The 22,322-nt window shown below is 47.4% G+C and overlaps 1 protein-coding gene across 3 annotated transcripts in view; it reads left to right on the top strand.

Moving 5' to 3' along the window:
• The window catches only part of LARGE1 (LARGE xylosyl- and glucuronyltransferase 1), a 318,549-nt gene that overhangs the window by 66,882 nt on the left and 229,345 nt on the right, over positions 1–22,322 (top strand). For all 3 annotated transcript variants that reach the window (XM_040985179.1, XM_040985178.1, XM_040985177.1), the window contains exon 2: positions 19,685–19,986. In XM_040985179.1, coding sequence (XP_040841113.1) covers positions 19,685–19,986 — 302 coding nt within the window. The remainder of the gene's footprint in view (positions 1–19,684; positions 19,987–22,322) is intronic.

Raw genomic sequence — 22,322 nt, 5'->3', positions numbered from 1 at the left:
CACGTACAGGCAAGAGTCATCAGCTTCAAAAATCCTAAACGGTGCTTCAGAGAGAAGACAACGAGCTTTGTTCCTGCTTGCTGAACAGATCAAATATTTCGTGAATGACACAGCTCAGATTTCACCGTGTGCGTCTTTCTCTTTGTGTCTAAAAGTTGTCTTAGGAATTGGAAAATGAGAGACTCTAGTCACACCTTGTATGTGTGTTAGCAGTGTTCGAGAATAAAGGAAGGAGACACCACCTGCCATGGATGTGGCTGGGGGCAAACTAATGGTACATGCAGATGGAAATGCTAGGCTGATGAAGTCCCTGTGTGAAACGTTTCATCTGTTACATAGAGCTCTTGCTTTGGTGCAACATGTCATGTGTCACTGCAGCCCTCTCTGTAGAGACCTCGTGATGACTTACTTACCCAGTGTGGACTCAGCAGTATGGTTCCTGTATAATGGGTGGTACAATCCAACCGAGCTGAGCCTGGCTCAGGAGACAGACACTTCCTCCAACCGGAAGGAAGTACAGGATCCTCCCAGCGCTCCCACTGGCTTCGGTGTGAGTCCAAGTTTTGTAATGCACTGATGTGTTTACAATGCTCTCTCTGATCAGCTGCATCTGTCTTTCCAGTACTTTCTGTCACGGGGTCCCACTTCACCCACAGCACCTTATTCGTATCAAGGAGTTATATTCTCAGTGTAAGCAGTATCTCCTTTTGGCCTTCAATCATTGGAAACTACCATTTCACATTTCCCAGTGCCTATCATATCTTAAGAGTTTTTTTTTTCCCCCACAATGCCAAAGGCCCAATGAAATACCTAAGTAATCTATTGCATCCTTGTCCTGAGAACTTTTCAAAACAATTTCAATAAAGAACACACAGAAATGGAAGAGAAGAAATACTGTTATTTCACCCCTAAATGCAGTTATTTCCTATGTGGCATGTGTGCTTGTTAGACAGCGTACACATTCTCCAGTCCAGGAGTCAGGTTGGAGAGCTGTTGTGCATCGACTGCCAAGCAGCTGCTTTTTCTCCTTACAAGTTCTGGGAATTCAGCTTTCAGTATGTATGACTGCAGAAGATTGGGGTACAGTCTCACACTGAAAGCATAAACTACCCTGAGTTGGCAGTTGGAGTAGTTTTGGCTAATATTAAGACTTGCACTGTTTCTGCGAGTTTGTTTGGATGCTCTGGGGTGCCGTGGCACACAGTTTGGGAAACAGGGTTCTGAGCCTTCACTTGAGCTCATTCCTCTGCAGAGCTCATCTCCTGGCTCTCAGATGGACGTGGGGAGGAATCCCCCAAGTCTTTCCTTGACCTTCAAGACTGAGCTAGGCGATACAGCCCATGCTTCCTTGATCCACTGTCTTTAGTCCTACTGTTTTGATTCTTTGTGCTGTGATTTTATCTTTATTTCTTTTATCCAGCTCTGGGCTTTGTGTCCTTTCAGGGAATGGTACTGTGCAGTGACTGTCATGTTGTAGATGCTTCATAAATATACGCGTTTATTTACTTGAAAGGTAGAGAAAGGGAAGTGAGCTTCTAAACCCCGGTATGCTTTGCAGATTCCATTGTGGCTGAGGACTTGGCCAGAGCCAAGAACTCAATCCAGATCTCACATAGTTGGCAGGGACTGCGCCACTCAAGCTACTACCTGTGGCCTTCCAGAGTCTGCCATGGAGGGAAGCTGGAATCTGGAACTGGAGCCAGGAATTACATCCAGACATTCTTGTGTGGTGTGGGACTCTCATTCAGCGTGGAATTGCTCAGCCAAACGGCTGCCCTTAGATGTATGAATTGAATGAATGAATGGATAACTATTATTAGATCTTGCTCAAAATGAGCTTGTTGACTAGAGAAAACAACAGCACCAAGCAGAGCAATCGACAAGTGCAGCTCTCTTTTGCTTTGGAGGAGAATAACAGTTTCACAAGCCGGACTTGAGGGACATGCTGCATCTCTTGCGTCTTGTGACCTTGTATGCTCCCTGGCTGCATGTCACAACCCTTCCTGGTTGCAGGCACATAGCCTCGCAGAAGAGGTCATTTCCATCCTGTTACATTTATTCATGATGTCAGACATTGACCCGCAGGCCCAGCACTTTGGTTCAGAAATTGTAGGTATGACTTGCTTCAAGTGTGTTTGTTCCTTCCATTAGAGGAAATGTATTAAATTGCCTGATGGCACAAACTCCCAACATGGCAGAGCAGGATAGACAATCGGGCTGGACTGCAGTCATCTGGTCTAGATGTGATGCAGGCTTGGGGACCACACCTAGGGTCTACCAGGGGCAGCACAAGCTGAGTGTTTCACCATAACAGGTGGGAAATGTTTCTGGAGGTGTCAGTGAGTGGAGGCTGGGCTGTCCAGGTGCCTGTGCACCATCACTGTTTCTTTCTGATGTCTGCTTCTGGAAGTAACAGAACATCAGCAATGTCTTCTGTTGTGATGAGCATCAGGGAAGAGCGATGGCCATTCCTGCCACCAAGCTAGAATAATTCAAATGGCTTTCCTGAGTCTGACGCGCAGTGTTTGGCTTCAGTTTTGCTTTATCCCCATAATACAAAGAAGATAAGGCTATAATCTACCACAGATGGCTGTTTTATATACCAAGTTCAATTACAAAGGGCATGCATGTTGGCTAATAATAACAATAATTGTGATCCCTCTGAAGCCCTGTGTGTTTTCCGTGAAGAAGGACATCATGTCCATTCCCGTAAGATCTCCTGCTTTAACCACGCCTTTGCAATGGACTTTTTAAACCGCATTTTCAGAATAATCTGTAAGACAGGAGATTTCATTCCCAGCTGATCAAGGCTTACAGGAGTTACACTAGTTGCCCATGGCCAGTCTAGCTGTACCCTTGTCTGCACTGCTTGCTTGCTAGGTGGGGAGTCCCCTTGCACCTGTGTGGCCCCCTGTGCCCTGAGGCATGCAGTGTGTGCAGGTTGTGTAGATGCTTCACACACTCACGTGACCTTGCTTCATCACCAGGCAAGATCAGTTTTCACTGTCTTCTCACACCGTGACCCCCCGAGATGGCCCCACCGTGTGAATCGCAGTTATGAGCAACAGCAGGAGTATTGGCTGGGAGCAAGTTCAAGAAGTGGGAACTATCACGAGGGTGCGGAAGGCGTGGGGTTTGCCTCTCCTTTGGATCCTGCCCCCAACGTTCTGTAAGAGTACACGAGTGTCTGAGCATCTCTGGGTCTCATGTGCATCCTATAGCATCGGCAGAGTCAGAGCGCCAACTCGGCCTGCCTCAATTGCTCTGAGCGCTCCGTGCGCTGGCCCCATGCGGATGCTCCAATATTGGCTCTGCCACGTTCTCCTTATGTAAAGGAGAATTGTCTTCGTTTTTATCTGAAGCAGGTTGGAGGTGACTTCAGAGCAGCACCCATGCTATGCCAGAAGGGGACCTGCCCAGTGCCGTAAGATGAGTGGTAAGAACTTTAGGCAGCTCCTTGTGCCACCTGTGCCTCAGCTTTACTCTCCCAACAATAGGAAAAAAGTGAGTGCTCAGAGGAGGAGTGTTAGCTCACCTACACGTAAGAACTCTTCCCAAAACCACAGGTTCCCCATTCTGCCTGTCAAAGCCTCGGTCAGTGATGGCACACAGGACCTCCCAGCTCCTGGCCTGCTTTTCAATGGAATTAAAGCATTACTGATCGCACCACTACACTTGTGTGCTTGGCAAAATTTATCTCAACATGGTATCAAGTCGGCTGTCTTTACCAGATAATTGAATATAACTTCCTTATTACATAAAGCAGTGAAATATAAGTGCAGGAAGAAATATTTCTATGAAAAAAATCAAGTCAACATGGTATCAAGTCTTTTGTCTTCACCATATAATTGACTGTAATTTAATTATTACATAAAGCAGTGAAATACAAGCGTAGGAAGAAATATTTCTATTAAAAAAACTGGGTTGCACATTAGGGCAAATGGGCTTAAAACCAGCTGTCAAATATATCAAGACAGGGAAAGAATAAAAATATGAAAGGGATTCTGTCTTCTGTTTAGTTTACAGATGTCTTTTATGATCACGCTGTACTAAGGAAACCCAGGCTGCGAGCGTGGCAGTTTGTCTGTGGTTAATAAAGATGCCACGCAGAGAGTCAGTCCGGGGGCTCATGTTTACAGAAAGCGCCTTTGCCCCATGTGAAGAGATGGTCGGATGAATTCGTGCTTTCGCTGTGGACTGAAGTAAGTCCTGCTGGTGCTGCTGGTACTGTATTAGTCCCTGCGCAGTTTTCAGCCCTGTTTGCCAAAACAAAGACGGTGAAGCACCTGGAGGGTCACGAACCTTCTCGAAGACCCGGTGATCCCATCCTCGTTGTCTGCTTCTTTAGAATGTCACAGGCATCAGTTACGCTCACCTTTGTCTAAGGCCAGGTAGACATTTAAAAAGTTGTGGCATCCTGAAAATTCAAAATGGCATCAGTTTTGTCAGGCTCTTTATATGAGTCGGGGTGAGCAGAAAAACAAGTGTTTTCTTAGGGACACATATGCAGGACCAGAGTATTAAAGACATGTACTATGAGAAGGACATCCACTTTAAGACTTGGCCAACTGCAGAGCTGGCTTCTGTACACCGGGCTTGCTTGCTTATTCGCTTCAGCTCCTTGCTGTCCAGCACGGTGTAGACCTTAGTCTGCATAAGCACTTGCTCCTTGGATAGCCTAACAATTCATGGTATTATGTTTCTTCTATGGGTGCCTGGCACGTGGGTTACAGTGGTCAACCTCCCCCTTAATCCTCAGCTGCAAAGTCTCCCCTGACAGCCCCAGCCAAAACCCGACCCTGGGATGAACGTGTGCTCAACCTTGAGGAGAGGAGAATTGCTGATGGACCCCATCTTCCCCACATTTTTCATGCCAATGTGAGTTTAAGACTTGCTTCATTTTTATTGGAAAGTCAGATTTACAGAGAGAAGAGACAGAAAAATCTTCTCTCTGGGCCTGGCATGGTAGGCTAGTGGCTAAAGTCCTCACCTCCCATGCACCAGGATCCCAAGCTCTGGTTCTAATCCCAGTTGCCTTGCTTCTACTCTCGTTCCCTGTTTGTGCCCTCGGAAAGCAGTCGAGGACAACCCAAAGCCTTGGGACCCTGTATCTGCATGGGAGAGCTGGAAGAACTTGGCTCCTGGCTTTAATTGGCTCAGCTCCGGCTGCTGCAGCCGCTTGGGGAGCAAATCAACAGATGAAAGATCTTTCTCTCTGTTCCTCTCTGTATATCTGACTTTACAATGAAAAATAAATCTTATATTCTTCTGGTTTACTTCCCAAGTAGCTGCTAAGGCCAGAGCTGAGCCAATCCAAAGCCAGGCAGGGGCTAGGAACTTCTTCTGGGTCTCCCACACTGATACAGGGTCCAAAGGCTTTTATCCCACCCTCAACTGCTTTCCGAGGCCATAAGCAGGAAGTGAAGTGGAGGAGCCAGGATAAGAACTGGCACCCACATGGGATCCCGGAGCATGCAAGGTGAGGACTTTAGCCACTAGGCTACCGTGTCGGGTCCTAGTGTGAGTTTAAAGGCTCCTAACTGCAGCCAGTCAGCTAATGGTGGCTGTTCCCCTCTTCTCTACGTGGTGGTAAGGAACCAGCAGGTAAATATAGACTCCTGAGCGTTTGAGAGTCTGCCTCTGATTCATTTTGGGGATTACATCTATGAACTTACAACAACAAAATAATACCAGGTTATAGCATCCACAGCAGTCATTGATATTGTGAAGTCCCAGATTTTTCAAGGCTGGTAGTATCCACCCATCACTTCTGGAAGTGATGGTTTTTCTCTGCTATGCCACCTTCTATGGGAGGAGGAGGAGGGACACGTACTCCTCACATGGCAGGAGAAATGTCATCGCAGAGATAAGACACCAGATCCTTGGAATTTCATGTATCCTTCTTGCAAAGACGGAAGAGTTTCAGGCAGATATGAGCAGCATAGGAGCAAGCCTTCTTTCTGGAGAAACTCAAAAGCAGTTTTGTCTCTCCAGGAGAGCAGCCCAGGTGTGTGCCCGTGAGTCCGCACTGTGGGCCGGGCTGGGTAATCACTGCCCTTCTACATGCTTATTGTGGTGGGATGCTTTCTCTTCAGATCATAAGAAAGAGGGAGGTCTCTTATATGCACTGTGGATTTCGCCAAATGGCGTATTTTGGGCTGTGGGGTTTGTTTCCGCTGAATATCTGGTTTGATGAGCACGGAGAAGCTCATGCAATGCAGGCTGGAACCCCACCCCACCTAGAGCTTTCCATTGCTGTACAATCAGGAAGCCCATTCTCCCTCCCATTGTGGCTTTGGAGGGAAGCGTGCTTTACATATGCAAATGCGAGCCTCGAGTTTCACTTAATAATTATCAGCTGGAGAATCTATTGATGAGCAGCTGAAGCTACTCATCAGGAGAGGAAACTCGGCTTAACCATTTCTAGGCACCCCCGAGAGATGGCTGCTGGAGACCAGGCTGTGATTGCAGACAGAAGATTCCTGACCCCGCGCTTACCACTGTGCATCACCCCCACCCCCACCTCCCTCCTGCTGTAGGGGTTGTAGGAGGCTGGACAGAGCCAGCTCTGTTCGCAGCAGCAAGCTGGCTTCCAGGCTCTAGAGATACTGGCCACCATAGTTCCTCGTGCTCAGGCAGCTGATGGTGTCCTTTCCAAAGCCACAGGATGAGCAGATCAGAGCAGCAGGGACTTGCCACCTGCCTGCCTGTCCTCCTCATCCTTCTGCATCTGTGCTTTCTCTCTGGGGGCTGTTAGACATAATCTCATTTGAATCTTCCCAATGTTATTTCTGCAGGAAGTCCCTCACTTTCCTGGCTCTTGTAGGAACTCTAATTCTATGTCTTAAAAAGTGTAATTGGGGGGTGGGGGAGGATGCATCTCCACTTCAGTGCAAAGGAATGCCTGCCACCTTTATTTCCCACAAGGAGCTATTGACAGAAGACTGAATAGAAAACAGGTGGGTGTTTTGGTTGGTTGGTTGGTTGGTTGGTTGGCTTTTTTTAGTCTGAGATCTCAACTGTAATCTTTACTTTTTTTCCCCTAAGTCTTTGCAAATTACTTAAAGACAGTGAGCCTCTTCCTACCTCTATAAGGTGGCATCAGAAAAATCCAGCTCCGAGAACTGGGCTAACCCGATGCCTGAGACGCATTCAGTCAGTGGTGGTGGTCGCTAGGGGGCTGTAATTCTGATCCTTTTTGGAGATGCCAGTGCTGTTTTGGAATGACCTGGGAGTTGGCTGTGTTCATTTGGATTCTTGATTGGTTATTTAAGACCTGTTTATTGAATGGGGCTTTGCATTCTGGTCCCTGGATGTATCACAATGGATGGAAAAGGTTTGCAACAGGTGCTGTTAACATTGGGGTTCTACTCCAGTGGCAGAGTTAGGCAAGTAAGGGCCAGAAGGATTTCATACTTGGGGAGAGTGTTAGGGTGCGTCCAATGAAAAAGAATAAACTAGGGTTCAAGTAGGAGAGAACGTGTATCCTCTGGAACTTCTCTAAAACCGGAAGTTTTAGAGACTGGTTTACAGCTACTTTGCTGAAGACTGACCTTGATGCAGATTCTTAATTATGGGGGTGTGAGCCTGCAGCAAGTGCAGAAGCCTAGGGGGATAAGAACATTTGGTGTATCCCAGAAGCTTCTGGAAGTCCAGGTAGGCAAGGGTGCAGAGGTATGTTGAGATCCGAGAGAGGTAATTGTGATCAGGCCAGGGAAGACCTTTAAAGACGCTGTAAGGGATTTGGGTTTGGTTTGAATCTTTCTTAGGAAGGTGTTGGAGGGGATATTTGAGCAGGATACTGGTGCGATCAGATGGCCGTTTTTATTCGTTTCTTTTTCCATCCTTTTTTTCTTTGTCAGGCAAAGAGAAAGATAATCCATCAGCTGGGTCACTTCCCAAATGCTCACAATAACTAGTGCTGGACCAAGCTGATAGAGGAACCTGGAATTCAGTCCCTCCATGGGAAACAGGGAGCAATAGCTGAGTCAGCACCTGCCACCTTCAAGGCAATGCATTAGCAGAAAGCTGGACTGGAAGCAGAGCTGGAAGTCATACTCAGTCTGTCCAATGTAGAATGTGAGTGTCCCAAGCAACATCTTAAGTGCTGTGCAAAACTCCCACTCCTGATGACTCATTTTCAAGCATGGAAAGTCAGCTGGCTGAAGCAGGCTGGCCTGGTAGGTGGCTGTTGTGTGCACACAGTGAGAGGTGGTAGATGTGAACATGGGGTGGCAGTGCTCAGGGCTATAGGAGGAATTAGTCCTTAGTGTCTACTTTAAGGGCAGAGCCAGATTTACGTATGTGATCAATTCCATTTACAGATGACGCATGTGAGCCCAAGACTGAGAGCCTTGTGCACTGGGAATAGTAGTGGTGCCGTTTGCTACAAGATGATGACTGCTTGAGCCTGTTCATGGTGCTAGGACTTAAGGAGACCAAGGTGATTTAGCATGGCACCTGCTCTTGTCATTATACTGTCTACTGCTGCCAAGTTTCACTTAATATGTGTTGGAGGAGTCAGGAGTCATAGTAATAGGGGATGTGGTGACAGGGAGAGGAATGGAGGTGGGACTTGCCACCCTGGATGAGCAGGTTGAAGAAGGGTTCCCTGAAATTGTTTTTGAGCCTGATACTGGAAGATCTAATTGATTCACAGGGCAACAGTATGTGTAGGGATTCTGGGAATCCTCATTGAAGCTTGTGGTTTACCAGGGAGCCAAAAGATGGAAGGATAAAGTGCACAGGATTTCTACAGAAAGTCCACAAAGGCTTGGACCTGTATCTCTTCCTGACACATCTGCTGCATCAGCTACATCCTGACACCATCCGTGGTCCATTTCAGAGGGGAACCTCAGCCCAGCAAGAAACACTTTGCACCAGGAAATTGAGATCCTGTCCTTGAGGTGCCACTGTCAAAGACATCACTTCGATCCTCTGGGTCTGTTCCTGCTTCTACCCCAGCTCACGCCTCATCATAACCGGCAGTGCGAAATCCTGGCTTTGCCTTGCAATGGAGCTGAGTAGAGGGTCCTCACTTTGATTCTTTTTGCTTCTGTGAAACTGCTGGAAGCGTCTTACAAAATAGAATAATCCCAGGACAGACTCAGCAGTAAATAACAGTTCATCAGAAGCAGATGTGACAAGTTGTGAGCTTGATAATCATCACCAGACTTCTCTACCCCGTCATCTGTCTTGCTCCTGGCAATGCGTTATCTTTGCCAAGTGCCCATCCTGATAAAATGATACTTTTGTTAAACTGAATCCCTGATAAAAATCTTGTGCCTCCTTCTCTCCTCGGTCTAACTCAATAAAACCTCACTTTATTTCTGATTTCCTGCTAAGACATGATTTGGATTTGTCAGGAAAGGGTGAAAGAGGGTGATACGCTTTTCTTTCTCTTCTCTGTTTTCTTTTTCCAATGGAGGTATTTGTGGGAATTGGAATTTAACTTTCATCCAAGTAAACTGGTAACAGGGCTAGGAGACTGAAGAAGGAAAAAGGATGCCAATCGTTTATAGGCAAGTAGATGCCCAGGCAGGCCTATGCCTGTTTCCTCTTGTTTTTAATTTACAATTGAGCTGTGAATGATGACACTGACTTAAGTGATGTGGTGGTTTAGAGTAAAGAAATGCTGCAGAAGAGGTCAGCCACATTCTCAGATACATTTGTTTCCATAGCTTTCTGTAATATACTAGAATATTCTGTCTGGCAGCTCCTCTTGCTGTAGGTTGGTTCTCCATGACCTTTGTTCACATTAACCAATGCAAATCAAGAGTCCTGTGTGTCTTTGATAACTGCCTCTTTCTCTTGATTTTTGGAATGCTTTCCTTTGGGATCCTCATCCAGTCTAATTTGGTGGCGAGAACTTTGTAGATCAGAGTCGCACCTTCCAAGTAAAACACAGTCTTCAGAGAAGTTGACCTTCTCGTAAGAGGATACCAAGAGTGGGAGGTTTGTGTGAAGGGCAGGGGTTCTGTCTCAACACCCACTCACCATCAAGGATTAGAACGTGTGGAGAGCATCAAGAAAGAGGTACGAGTCCTGTCCGCCTTTGCTGATGCTAAGGCTCCTGAAAGCATCATAGAGGAAGCAGTGCGGAGCAAGGGAGCTGTGGCTCAGGTTGCTATGACATGAGATACGCAAACTGACCACCACCACCGATGTAGAGCATGGAGTAATCTCTAACGTTTTGATTGTTTTGCATGTTTGACTTTCCTCTTATGGTCACAGGGTATTTATTCTCTTTCAAAATGTATTTATTTCTTTGTGTCTGTGTATTGTTTGATAGCTTAGGAGAGAAGAAGCATATGTTGAAAGAGCACACATGTGCTTGTGTGAGCCCCCTCATTCTCCCCATACATTGGTGTAGCCCACATGCCTGTACCAGCTCTGGGGTTAGGAGTGAGGAACTCATGTCAGGTCTCCCACAAAGGTGGGAGGGACCCAGTCACTTTAGCCATCACCTGCTGCCTCTCAGGGTCCAGGTCCAGCGCTGCGCCTCTGGCCTCCATATTCTGAAATGGGCTGTAGGCTTGTTTACTAGGACGCTGAGGCCTTTTGGAGACTACTGGCCTCCATTTACAGAGGATTTTGAAGTTCTAGTGGGCTATTTGGCAATCTCTACTGCTTCATGCAGGGAGGTCAGTGTGATCAATTAAAGGCGGTAAGATTTTTCCTTAATAAGCATCTCTTAAAAGTCTGTTCAACCGTTTTGGGCAGGTCTAATTTGTACTCTGGTGATTGGCCCAGGTGAACAGGATGATCATAGCCCGAGAGCACAGAGGAAGGCCAGGAGTGGGGGCAGTGGGGTGTGAGTTTGCATTTTTGCCTGGTGTTCTGGAACGATGCTGGCTGCAGTGGACACCTTTCAGCCTGCTGTCAGCCAAAGTAGACCCTGTCCCTGTGCCCGTGGCCACCAAAACATGGCAAGTTGAAGCTTATGGCAGATGAGGAATCTTATATGGAGAAAAGCATAGTTTTCAGCCTCCTTCGTGTGACAGATGTAGAATAATACTTGATTCCTCCAATAAGGAAGCATCCCATTTGGCTCTTCTGATCTGAACAAGACACAGTTAACCCCGCTTCCCCCGCTACATAAACCTAACGTCATTGATGATGTTTGCTGTAAAATACTGTTGCCCTCAGCATGTGGAATGCATCAGTGAGATTTTATAAGGGGTATGAATATTTCATGTAAAATAACACATTTATTGCAAAGATTTAAAAAAAAAATACTGGATCAGTGGAAAAACACTGTGAATCTTTCATCTTAAGCGCTGCTAAAAAGAAAACTGAAAACATTCTCGAATATTTCTGCATCTGATTCTGAAGTCAAGAGCCTCCGTGGCGATTCTGGTGGGGATTTCTAGTTCATGTGTTGTGTTCAGTGGTTGCCTGGGGGAACCGCTTTCCCAGCTACCACCGCTGGGGATTGCTGTGAAGGCTGCTGGTGTCAAAGGGGCTGGAGCCAAGCTGGTGAGGAGAGGAGGCAGATGCCCAGAGTGGGTTGCAGTGTGTGTGTGTGTGTGTGTGTGTGATTCCACACACTGGTTGATTCTCACTCACACCTTTTGGGGGACTGTCTACTCATGCTTTTCAGGGTGTACAGTACTCGGCTCCTACAACAGCTGTTACCTGAACCGGTTGATGACCTACTAGAAGATCTGGCTGTTCTTAAGCCATTAGATTAGTTTAGGAAATAGGACATTGAGTGCAGTAGCTTCAGGGCCGGTGTTGTGACCTAGCAGGTAAAACTTGTAACGCCGGCATCCCATACGGGCCCCAGTTTTTATGTCTCAGTGCCTCCATTTCCAATACAGCTTCTTACTAACACTCTGGCACAAGTAACAGAGGATGCATGGCCCAGGTGTTTGGGCCCCTATTACCCACAAGGAAGACACTGCTGTCTGGCTTTTGGTGTGTTCCAGCCCTGGTTCTTGGGGCTATCTGGAGAGCAAACCAGCAGATAGAAGCTCTTTCTCTCTCTCTGACTATTCATATCTCCATGCAATTCATTTATTTATTTATCCTGATAAATAAACAAATAAATAAAGTAAAACTTAAAAAAAATGAGGCGTTGTTTTGTTGAGCATATATTTGAATGCTGTTCACACAGCCCTTCTGTCAAAGTTTGAGCACCAAAGAGAAGTAGCATTGACTGGCCCTGCCTGAGAACTGCATTTGAGTATCAACTGCTTCAGACTTTCAGAACTTGGGATATTTGGGAAAACAAAGAATGTTGAAACTTTGAAGTGATTGAGCCTGAAGTTTCTGAAGCAGAAGCTGCTATCGTGGCTCCTGAGGACACAACTGCCGGCATTTATAGCCAAAACCCAGCTATAGATACAGCAAATTGGTGCTAAAAATGTCTTCATTTTCTTGACTTAATGAAGCTCTTTAAAAGACAAGGTTCTGAAAATCGTCCCGTGGAGAAAGAAAGTCAGATCTCATCCAGCCCATTATGGCGGAATGAATCTGGGCTTCTTTCCCTGTGGCTGTGGCTTGTGCAGTTTTGTATTGAAGCTTGCAAGGAACTCTTTTCTGACAGTTTCTCTGTTTTTGCCAAAAGCTCTCCAAGGCCTTCGCTGGAACTCAAGTTGTCTTTGGTTGCCAAAGAGAACTTCCAAAAAACTACTTCGGGGAATCTTTGGGTAAAATATTCCCTGTTTAGCCCTCACAAGTGAGCAGTCTCGCAGGTCCTCACTACCATTCGTTTCCTGCAGCAGGTCCACAACTCAGAAGTTCAAGGCTGTCTTAGCACTGTCTTCTGCTCTGACTTCCACACCACGCAGAGTGGGAAAGTTGGAGACACATTTGCCGACTTTGCTGTCATGTGGACATCCCATGATCCAAATGACAATTTAAAAAAGTTACACGTGAGGCTTTAAAGACCAGACCGAGCCTTCTGCATCTTTCTAAAATGACTTTGGCTGCAATGTTTAATTCGTTTTGGGATTTCAAATGGCATGGAAGGAGGGTGTGAAATTTTTATGCTAATTAAAAAAGCATTGTGTTTAAAAGTTTTACAAAACACTGACTTCTTGAATGAAATGTCATATGAAAAATGAGAAATTGGAAAAGTCACTGAAATGAAGTGACCTTTCGCTTGGGGTCACTGGGCAGCCAGGCGGTAGGAAGAGGGTGGCTCCTTTCTCGCTGGTAGGAAGGAAGGAGAGAGGAGCAGAATATCCCCGATGCTGGAGGAGCCGGAGGAGCTAGAACACCAGGGAGTCAGAAAGTCAGGCAGGTTGGACATCACATAGAACTACCCCGAGGAGACAATAGACTGATGGACAAGGAGACCGAGGCCCAGAATGAGAGCAGTACTGTACAGAGTGCTCAGCACTCGGTGCTAAGCCAGAGCATCAGAAAGTAAGCTGGCCTGTCTCAGCCTTGTCTGACACGTGAGAATCCCATAGCAGTGACTGCGTGTAAAGATATCTGATAAGCAGATGCACAGCTCCAGAGACTCTGGACTCACTCTGTTGGGCTATGGCCTGTGGATGCCTGGAAGGTTTCCCCTGTGATTAACCTAGTAGCCAGGGTTGAGAACCAGTGGCTTTAGGAAGCAGGAGACAAAGCATGAAGAACAAGCATGAATAAGGTGGGCCATATGTGTTGAAGGAGGAATGGGAGACATTCTAGATGGGTACCAGAATAATCACTGATCTAAGACCCATGAACACTGGTTCAAGACCCTGTCTCTAGCCTTTGCTGCTGTGATGGCATTGAATGGCCGAAATCACACTTGTGTTTCTCTCCTACCCTCTCTCCAATTAGACAAATAAGAGTATCATTAGAGAATTATATTGGTTAAAATTAGGTGACACATAGCGTTCAAACATGGCATGTCCGACGTAGGCTTTGCCAAGTGTGTGCTGAGGCTGAGAGGTAAGCTTAAAGCAGGTGGTGATGTGTCTGTATTGTCACAGTGTCAATCTATTGGAGGAAGAACTAGGCCATGGTCCATGATACCTGTGAATAAGGCTGATGGGAGCAGGGAGAGACTGGAACCACTGAGACTCTTGAGGTGTTCTAGAACAAGTTCCACCATAGCTTGCCTTTTGGTGTTGTCAGTAATGTGTTATTAGAACCCAGCCAATCCCACTTGTATTATCAGGCTGTTCTATGCTATGATGACAGACTTGAGTGCTTGCACCAGGGAGTGCAAGGCCCACATGGTGAAACATATTTACACTCTGGATGTTTACAGGAAAAGTTTGCTCACCCTTGCTTTAGGCTTGGCTTGGAATGGGCTGTGTGCAATAAAATGAGAAGATCAAGTGCTTCAACCCCAGGAAGGAGGAGTTGGCAGGCCGCAGTGACAGATGGTACGTGGGGAGTCAGCCGTGTAAAGGTCAGGCCTGTAGCATCTTTGTCACGGGTAGAATGATGCAAAAGAACAACTGGCCTGAGATCTGGTGGTACGAGCAGGATTTGCATTTCCAAGACCAGAGCGACGTGGGCCGTACCGTGCCCAGTGCGCAGGAGGCCCTTCTAGGCCCTGAGCTCCACCACTGAGCCCCACAGTGGAGGCAGCTTTCGCACTGGGATCCAGAGATAACCAGCACACAACAGCTCCCTGACATCATCCCTGGGGAACTTGTGGACAGTGGGTCCCTGGGCTCTGGCACTGCGCTGCACAGGCTGATTTTCAACTTACCTTCTTTGTTCTGAATCAGATATTTTGATTCTTAATTCAGGACATTCATCTCAATTTAATGATAAATTCATGTTTGCGGAGCAGTTGCGGAGGGAGGAGCAGGGTGCTGTCAGCAAAGGTTTTGAGTAAAGTCTTATTTGACATTTTAAACTCTGTGTGCTGGGCTCCAGATCCATGCAGACACACTATGTGCTAGTCATTGTAGCTTGTCTAGAAATAGACTGCATGCAGCTAAACATGATGAGAACCCAGGGCAAAGGGATAGAGAAGGAAAGTCAGGAGGCTGTACCCCTTGGTGCCTGTGTGCTGCCTGCCCACAGCATGGGCAGAGCTGGAAAGGCAGAGCATTGGAATATCTGCTATGAAATGGTGTGTGCCAGCACGCACGCACACACACACACACATCCCCATTTTCCACATGGAGACATAGAGTTCTTTTCCAAGCTCCTTCAAGTTCTGAACACCTGCCCTAACTGCATGGCTTGGTTTGCTGCTATTTCTCCGTGACCTCCTCCTCAGACATCATAACAATAACCTGTTGTTATTATGTTTTACTAACTGATAGCGGTTGACTTACGTTTTACTTATTTCTAGTTCTAGATTGTCCCTCCTTCCCTCTATCCTGTTTACAAGTACTTCTTACATACTGGAGTTGTGCCAGAGGCAGCGGATCATGACACTGGGTAACAGAGTGTCACTCAGAATCGAATCTCAAGACTTGTTAGTCCCTGTTTGTGTGTATCATGGCTCCATTTAGGATTTTCAGCCTTTGCATTGGTACAAATGTGATACACCCTACTTTGAATTTCTAATTTTGATCCTTTCCCAGACTGACAAGATGTGAAACAGTCCTCTTTCATGACATTTTGTTAGTGGCAGCAGCTAGCCATGGTTCCCAGTTAGCACAGTGGAAGGGAAAGAGGAAACACCCAGTCCTGTGCAGTGTACAGTGTTGCTGAGCTGCGAGGTTCCACAGGTCAGTTGTAGCAAGTGTGCCTTCGGTACTTTCACTGTGCGATGGTCTGTGGGAAGTATCATTGAGGGGGCACCTGTATTGTCATGCACCTGTTATTTAATTTACATTTACTGTGTATTATGAGTTATCTTACATGGTGATGGAAGTAGGCCTCTTATAGGATTGGTGGAGGGAGTGGCAAGGACGTGGTCCTCCTGGTAATGCTGGCAAACTGGGAACCCAGTAAGAGCTGCCTGTCGTCAGTTGGAGGTCAAACATGTGAAAGGGCTTATGTGCTAGCTTAAGGGCAGGCAGACATGATGGGGAAATCCCGATGTGGTGGAAGGTCAGCCTTTTCCTTCTATCCAGGCCATTATTTGTTTCGGTAAAGTTTGCCCACCTTGGGAAAGGCCACATGCTGTTCTCAACTTTACCGACTGAATGCCTGTGTCATCACTGAAGATGCGGATTAGCGTCTGGGAACTCCGTGGTCCGTTCACCTTGGTGCATACCACTCACCAGAGTGTTACTGGCCTGCAAGGTGATATGGGAGAAGCTTGGCGTTCAAGCATCCAGAGTGGGTGGTTTCGTAGAAGCACCAAGCTTGCGATCAACAGATGTGTCCTGAAGCATAAGTTACAGATGACATCGTTGAATCCAAATGATGCATTATGCATGAGACAGGCTCTCTATTAGCCTTGTGCATCCAGGCCCAATTTTTTCCAGGTCAAATTGAGGGCAAAACCTGATTTTTTTTTACTGATGTGAGCACAATTTACAGAGGCCTGATGAGCTTTGTGTTGATGACCTGTATGTAAACAAGGGTCTCGGTCACTAGACCAGAGCTGGTAATTCTCAACAGGAAAGTGCACACCACATGTAAGCGACTGAGCATCCATTCTACTCATCAGACAGAAGAGAGACATGAACAGTCCCGAAGCCAAAGCAAGGGTCAGGAGGTGTAGAGCCAAACTGAAGAATCTGAAGAATGAGTATGGTAAGAGGACAGGGCCCCCCATTGCATTAACTGCTGATCAGGCAGCGTTGGTTTCAGTTAGCCCAGTTAGAGATGTGGAGTCCATCTGAAGACCAGGGAATCAGAGATGCCACGTTTCAAAGGAAAGCAAGGGTTTCCTGGCCACTGGCTCTCACACACCACTCACAGATAGCCTTGTGGGAAATTTACACCCTTGGATAGGTTGAATCACGTGTCAACTCAAGCTTACCAGGATGTCACCACCCATGAGGAAGGGGTTGTATAGTCTCCTGTACACCAAATGCTACCCCAGGAAAGGCCCCATACTTTGTATTTTGGTTTCCTTCTTTACTCTCCTACTATTTCCCCCTGCTTTTTAAAAAAATATTTATTTTTATTGGAAAGGCTGATTTCCAGAGAAGGAGAGTCAGATAGAAAGATCTTTCATCTGCTGTTTGACTCCCCATGTGCCTGCAAGGGCCAGAGCGCAAACTCTTCTAGGTCGCCCACATTGATCCAGGGTCAAGGTTTTGGGTCATCCTCTACTGTTTTCCCAGGTCACAAGCAGGGGCTGAATGGTAAGTGGAGCAGCCAGGACATGAGCCAGCGCCCATATGGTATCCTGGCACATGCAAGGTGAGGACTTTAACCACTGAGCCTTCATGCCAGGCCCTCCTGTGACTGTTCATGGGTTAGCATGTATCATGCTCCCCCTTTCACAGAGAGCATTTCTGTAACACTTCCCGACAAATGCCTGCGCCCCATTGCTCTCCATTATCCACAGCCCCTGGGACCCTCGTGGGTTTGTCAAGCTTCCTGGGTTTCCTTCCAGAAGCTCCTTAATCCTTTCCTGAGAAAGAATCCTCCACTAAGCCCCAGAGCCTCAGTGCTCTAATTCACAGCATATGTGCAGGAACATGACCAAGCATAGAGCCACACAAGTCTGTTTCAAATAGTTTTCAATTGGGTCACAGCAGACTCAGAGGGCAGGTTCCCCGTGACAGTCTCAGCTGCCCCATCGGGAAGTGGAAAGCTGTTGCCTGGCACTGAGACCATAAATAAAGGTGTCATTGGCATGAACCATCCAACAGGGTGAGGTGTTAACATGAAGCAGAACTCTGCACTTTTCGATGAAAACTATTTGCTCCAGGATCAGTGTTGCTTGAACAAGTGCAGTTGGTAATAGCTGTGTGTCCTTTTTCATTCTTAGCAGAACTAACTTGGTTGTACCAGAGAGGCAAATTTCAAAAAAGCTTGCTCAGAGGTTGTTATCGGCTAGCTCGGGGACAGTGCGACCCTCATCAATCTGCAATTTCACACTCCGCACAGATCCTGCCACTGCCTTGCTATGATGCCTGTTCTATGCAGTTGAATTCATGCCTCCTATTGGGTGTACTGATGGGTGAGGACCAGGAGCTCAGCTTTTTAACCCTGTTTAACCCTAAGGTGGTGAAGAGGGCTTGGAAGCCCACCAGGAAGTCCTGACAGAGGTGGGCGCTGAGTGGGTGAAACCTGCACTGTCTGATTCCTCACGGTCTTTGATCCTCTCTGGAATAGTTTTGAAGCTCAGTGGGATCTGGGTGGGAAGAAAATAAATTCAGAATATGGAAAAAATAGGATAGAGTTGTTTTTTTTTTTCCTTTTCCTTTTTGTAGAAGCCACCAAAAGGGTGATTTCCTAGAGATGTCATTTTTCTTGCTATTGGCCTCTGAGACAACAACAGATCCAGTGGGATGCCAGGATTTCCATGCAGAGGAGGAACAGGCAAAAGTTTGAGCTTCAGGCATGTCTGGCGTTGCTGGTGTTCCTCGGTGTGCATTCAGCGCCTCCTGTGTACAAGGCTGCAGAATAAGTGTCCTTGGGAGACTGGGTTTTACTTCATTAAGGTGAAGTGGAGCGTGCAAAGGAGATGGGCGTGCGTGTTCCAGCAACCACTGTGGTGGCTGTGTGATGTTGCGAGGCCTGCATCCCCTCCCTGTGCTCGCCTTTCCATCATGGGGTTGGTTGGTCCTCCAAGGAGCATTCATGACCAGTGTTCCTTTAGTGGTAACAGATCCTCTCGGAAAGCCGAGAGACTGGCCGTGTTCTCACCGTCTTTGTTTGTGTAGCTCTTAGCAGTTCTGTTCCTAGCCCTGATGTGCTCATCTCTGTCCTGCATTACATTCTGCCCAACCACAAGAACAATCAAGATTTCAACTTTAATGGCTGGCATTTTGGCATAGTTGGGTCAAGCCATGGCCTATACCCTGTGGGCACCGATTTGTGCCCTGGCTGCTCCACTTGCAATTCAGCTCCCTGCTAATATCCTGGAAAAAGTAGCCAGAGCCAGGACACATGTATTTGGATCCCCGTCACCCGTGTGGGGACCCTAATGGGATTCCTGACTCCTGGCTTTGTGCCTGGCCCAGCCCCGCCTGCTGTGGCCATCTGGAGAGTGACCCAGCAAGTAGAAAATCAGTCTCTCTCTCTCTCTCTCTGCCGGTCTCTGTAAAACCCCTCCCCCTTTGTAGTCTTCATTGTTACAGAACTAACAAAACAGTTTTCCAAATTAGCATGATATTATAAGCAAGTGACTGTTGAATTTTGCTGAAAGTTATTTTACCTACAAATGAAGACTTCCCTCCAGGAAGGGATGCTTTCAAACAGGGTTCTGAAGGGTGAATAGGAGTTCACTTAGGAAGGATGTGATAAACTAAGTCAAGGCTATTTTTCTTCTTTTATTACTCCCTGACTTCCTCTTTTGTTCTCTTGCTCCTACTCCTCTCCTCCCTTCATATCCATCATGTTTTATTGCTAAGAATGTCTACCTAGGATCATGGCAGGCGGGCAAGGAAGACAGTGCACTTAATTAGAAACAATTATATTATGATTGTCTTCTCTAAATAGCATATTAGTTTTGATTGCCATAATAAGTCATTCTGCTTGCAACTTTGTTCCTGGTTCAATCTGGATGCCTTTCTTTGTGAGTCCCATTCCATCTGCTTTCGCTGAAACATGAGATGTAAGAGGAGGCTGGCTCTGCAGCTCTGACTGCCTGGAGGACCGTGCCTCACCCAAGTAACTCTCCTTCGGTCTTTTCCTCCTGCAGATGGCAAGCCGGTGTCTCTGTCCCCGCTGGAGTCCCAGGCGCACAGCCCCAGGTACACAGCCTCCAGCCAGCGGGAACGTGAAAGCCTGGAGGTGCGCATGCGTGAGGTGGAGGAGGAGAATCGAGCCCTTCGCCGACAGCTCAGCCTGGCCCAGGGCCGGGCCCCAGCCCATCGCCGTGGCAACCACTCCAAGACCTACTCTATGGAGGAGGGGACTGGGGACAGCGAGAACCTTCGGGCTGGCATCGTGGCGGGCAACAGCTCCGAGTGTGGGCAGCAGCCGGTCGTGGAGAAATGTGAGGTAAAGAAGGCTGGGGGCAGCCCTACAGAGCCCAGGCCGTCATCACCGCCAGCAAACACACCTCCAGGAAATACAGCCAGCTGCCTGCCATGAGCTGGCACCTTGACTCAGCCCTAGGTGTGACTCTGCCTTGAGACTGCTGCTGGCTACATGGCCTGGCACATCATTTAGCCTTGCCGAGCCTCAGTTTTTCCATCTGTTAGCTAGAACGTATGATTTCTGGGTCATTTTGATATGTGCAAAGTGTCTGCGCCCACCTGGCTACCACAGGACCGGATATGCAGATCATCAGCTGTCCGTGGCATACTTGGACTTGGGGCTTTGGTGGATGGTACCCTTGGGCTTCATTTTCCTTTTACTGTAGGAACCGTATCTATAATTTAAGACCAAGGATCTGAGATTCCTCTGAAGTGATAATTTGAACGTTTATAGTTCTGTACCACTTCATTCCTTTTAGAAGGGTGCTGCTTGCTTTTATTGCGACGCCGTGTGAGTTCGCCCATTTCTTTACCTTTGGCTGACATTCCCACCTCCAGTGTGTGGTGCGGGATGGTCAGTGCTGTGGCCGTGTCATCCACATTCCCACTGGCAGGAAAGAGGAGGTGGCACAGCAAGATAGGTCGCCTTCCGTTAGGAACACACGTTAGCGTTTTTGCCCCCTGAGTCTTTCTCATCCCACTGTTAAGGGCCTAGTTTTAAGGTTACTACTCTTGCAGGGCAGCCTGGATAGGACTGGCTGCTGTCAAGGAAGGTGTGTTCCTCACTAGCAGGTTGAAGCTCTGCTGCCATGGTTACATGAGCATATGGACCTCGCCAGCCTATGTATGCGTTAGAATTAGGCGTTTGAAGAAACCACGATGGGCTGTGTGGCACAGCTGCGCAGTGCTGGGCTTTGGTGCCGGCTTGCCTGGGTTTGAGGCCCACTGCTCTGCTTCTGCCTCTGCTGACTCATATGCACGCTGTAGACAGCAGCCATGGCTCCATCACTGGGTCCCCATTTCCCACATGGCACACCTTGATTTGGTTGGTTACTGGTTCCTGGATGTGCCCTGGTTTAACCCTTGATACTCGCATGTGGGCGAGGGGGTGGGTGTGAATCAGCAAATGGATTACAGTCCTTTTCAGAATGCATATTCATAGAATCTACAGACTTCCTGATTGAGCATTCTGAGAACAGAACCAAAGAATATGAATATTAAAACAAAAATAGAAAACCTGGGACCAGCATTGTGGTGTAAGGCATTGAGCCGCTGCCTGGAATGTGGGCCTCCCATATGGGTGCCAGCTCAAGTCCTGGCTGCTCTGCTTACAATCCTGCTCCCTGCCAACATGGCTGGGAAAGCATAAGAAGATGGAGCAGGTCAAATGAAGCTCTTGACCGCTTTGGCCTGGTCTGACCCTGGCTATTGTAGGCAGGTGGGAAGTGAGCCAGCATGTGCAATTGATTTCTCGCTTACGCTCTCACTCTTTCTCTCTCTCCCCTTCCCTCCCTCACAGCTTGTATCTCCCTCTTAGTATCTGAGAATAAACCAAATAAATAAAATGATTATTTTATTTTTTTAAAGATTTATTTTTATTATTTTTTCATTGGAAAGGCGGATATACAGAGAGGAGAGACAGAGAGGAAGATCTTCCGTCCGATGATTCACTCCCCAAGTGAGCGCAACGGGCCGATACTATGCCGATCCAAAGCCAGGAGCCTCTTCCGGGTCTCCCACACGGGTGCAGGGTCCCAAAGCTTTGGGCCGTCCTCGACTGCTTTCCCGGGCCACAGGCAGGAAGCTGGAAGGGAAGCGGGGCTGCCGGGATTAGAACCGGTGCCCATATGGGATCCCGGCGTGCAAGGCGAGGACCTTAACCACTTGCGCCACTGCGCCGGGCCCATAAAATGATTATTTTAGATAAAAATTTCTGCAGGTGATTCTGAGATAGGAGAGATGGGAAGCCACTGATTTCAGATGCCGTGTAAATGAAGCATGAATTCTCTTTATCTGCACGGCCTTTGAAAGAAGTCTGGCAGTGTAGAAATTTTGACCTTGGACTTGTTCGTTTTCTGTGCCTTGGTTTGTATTCTTTCTTGACCTGCCCCTGAGACTTCGCTTTTATTCATTTGTGTCTGTTCTCTGTGTGCCTCTTGCGTTCTTTCACAGAGCCTTGAACAAGGCTTTCTGGTCGGATTTTTCTATGGTGCATCCTCGGTCCCTTTCAGCATGTCCGTTGGTGCATTTGGAAGTCTCGATCCACTGCTGTCTCATTTCTGTGTCTACCAACGCATGCACGATGTGGTGGTGGTAGTTTCCTAATCATTATGAGCAGTGCACGCCCTCCATCCCCAC

Source organism: Ochotona curzoniae, unplaced genomic scaffold, assembly GCF_017591425.1.
Source record: "Ochotona curzoniae isolate NIBS_2020 unplaced genomic scaffold, NIBS_Ocur_1.0 contig_1014, whole genome shotgun sequence".
In the NCBI taxonomy this organism is placed as follows: Eukaryota; Metazoa; Chordata; class Mammalia; order Lagomorpha; family Ochotonidae; genus Ochotona; species Ochotona curzoniae.
Note: the sequence above shows the minus strand (reverse complement) of the source record. Positions and strands in the feature narration are given on the sequence as shown.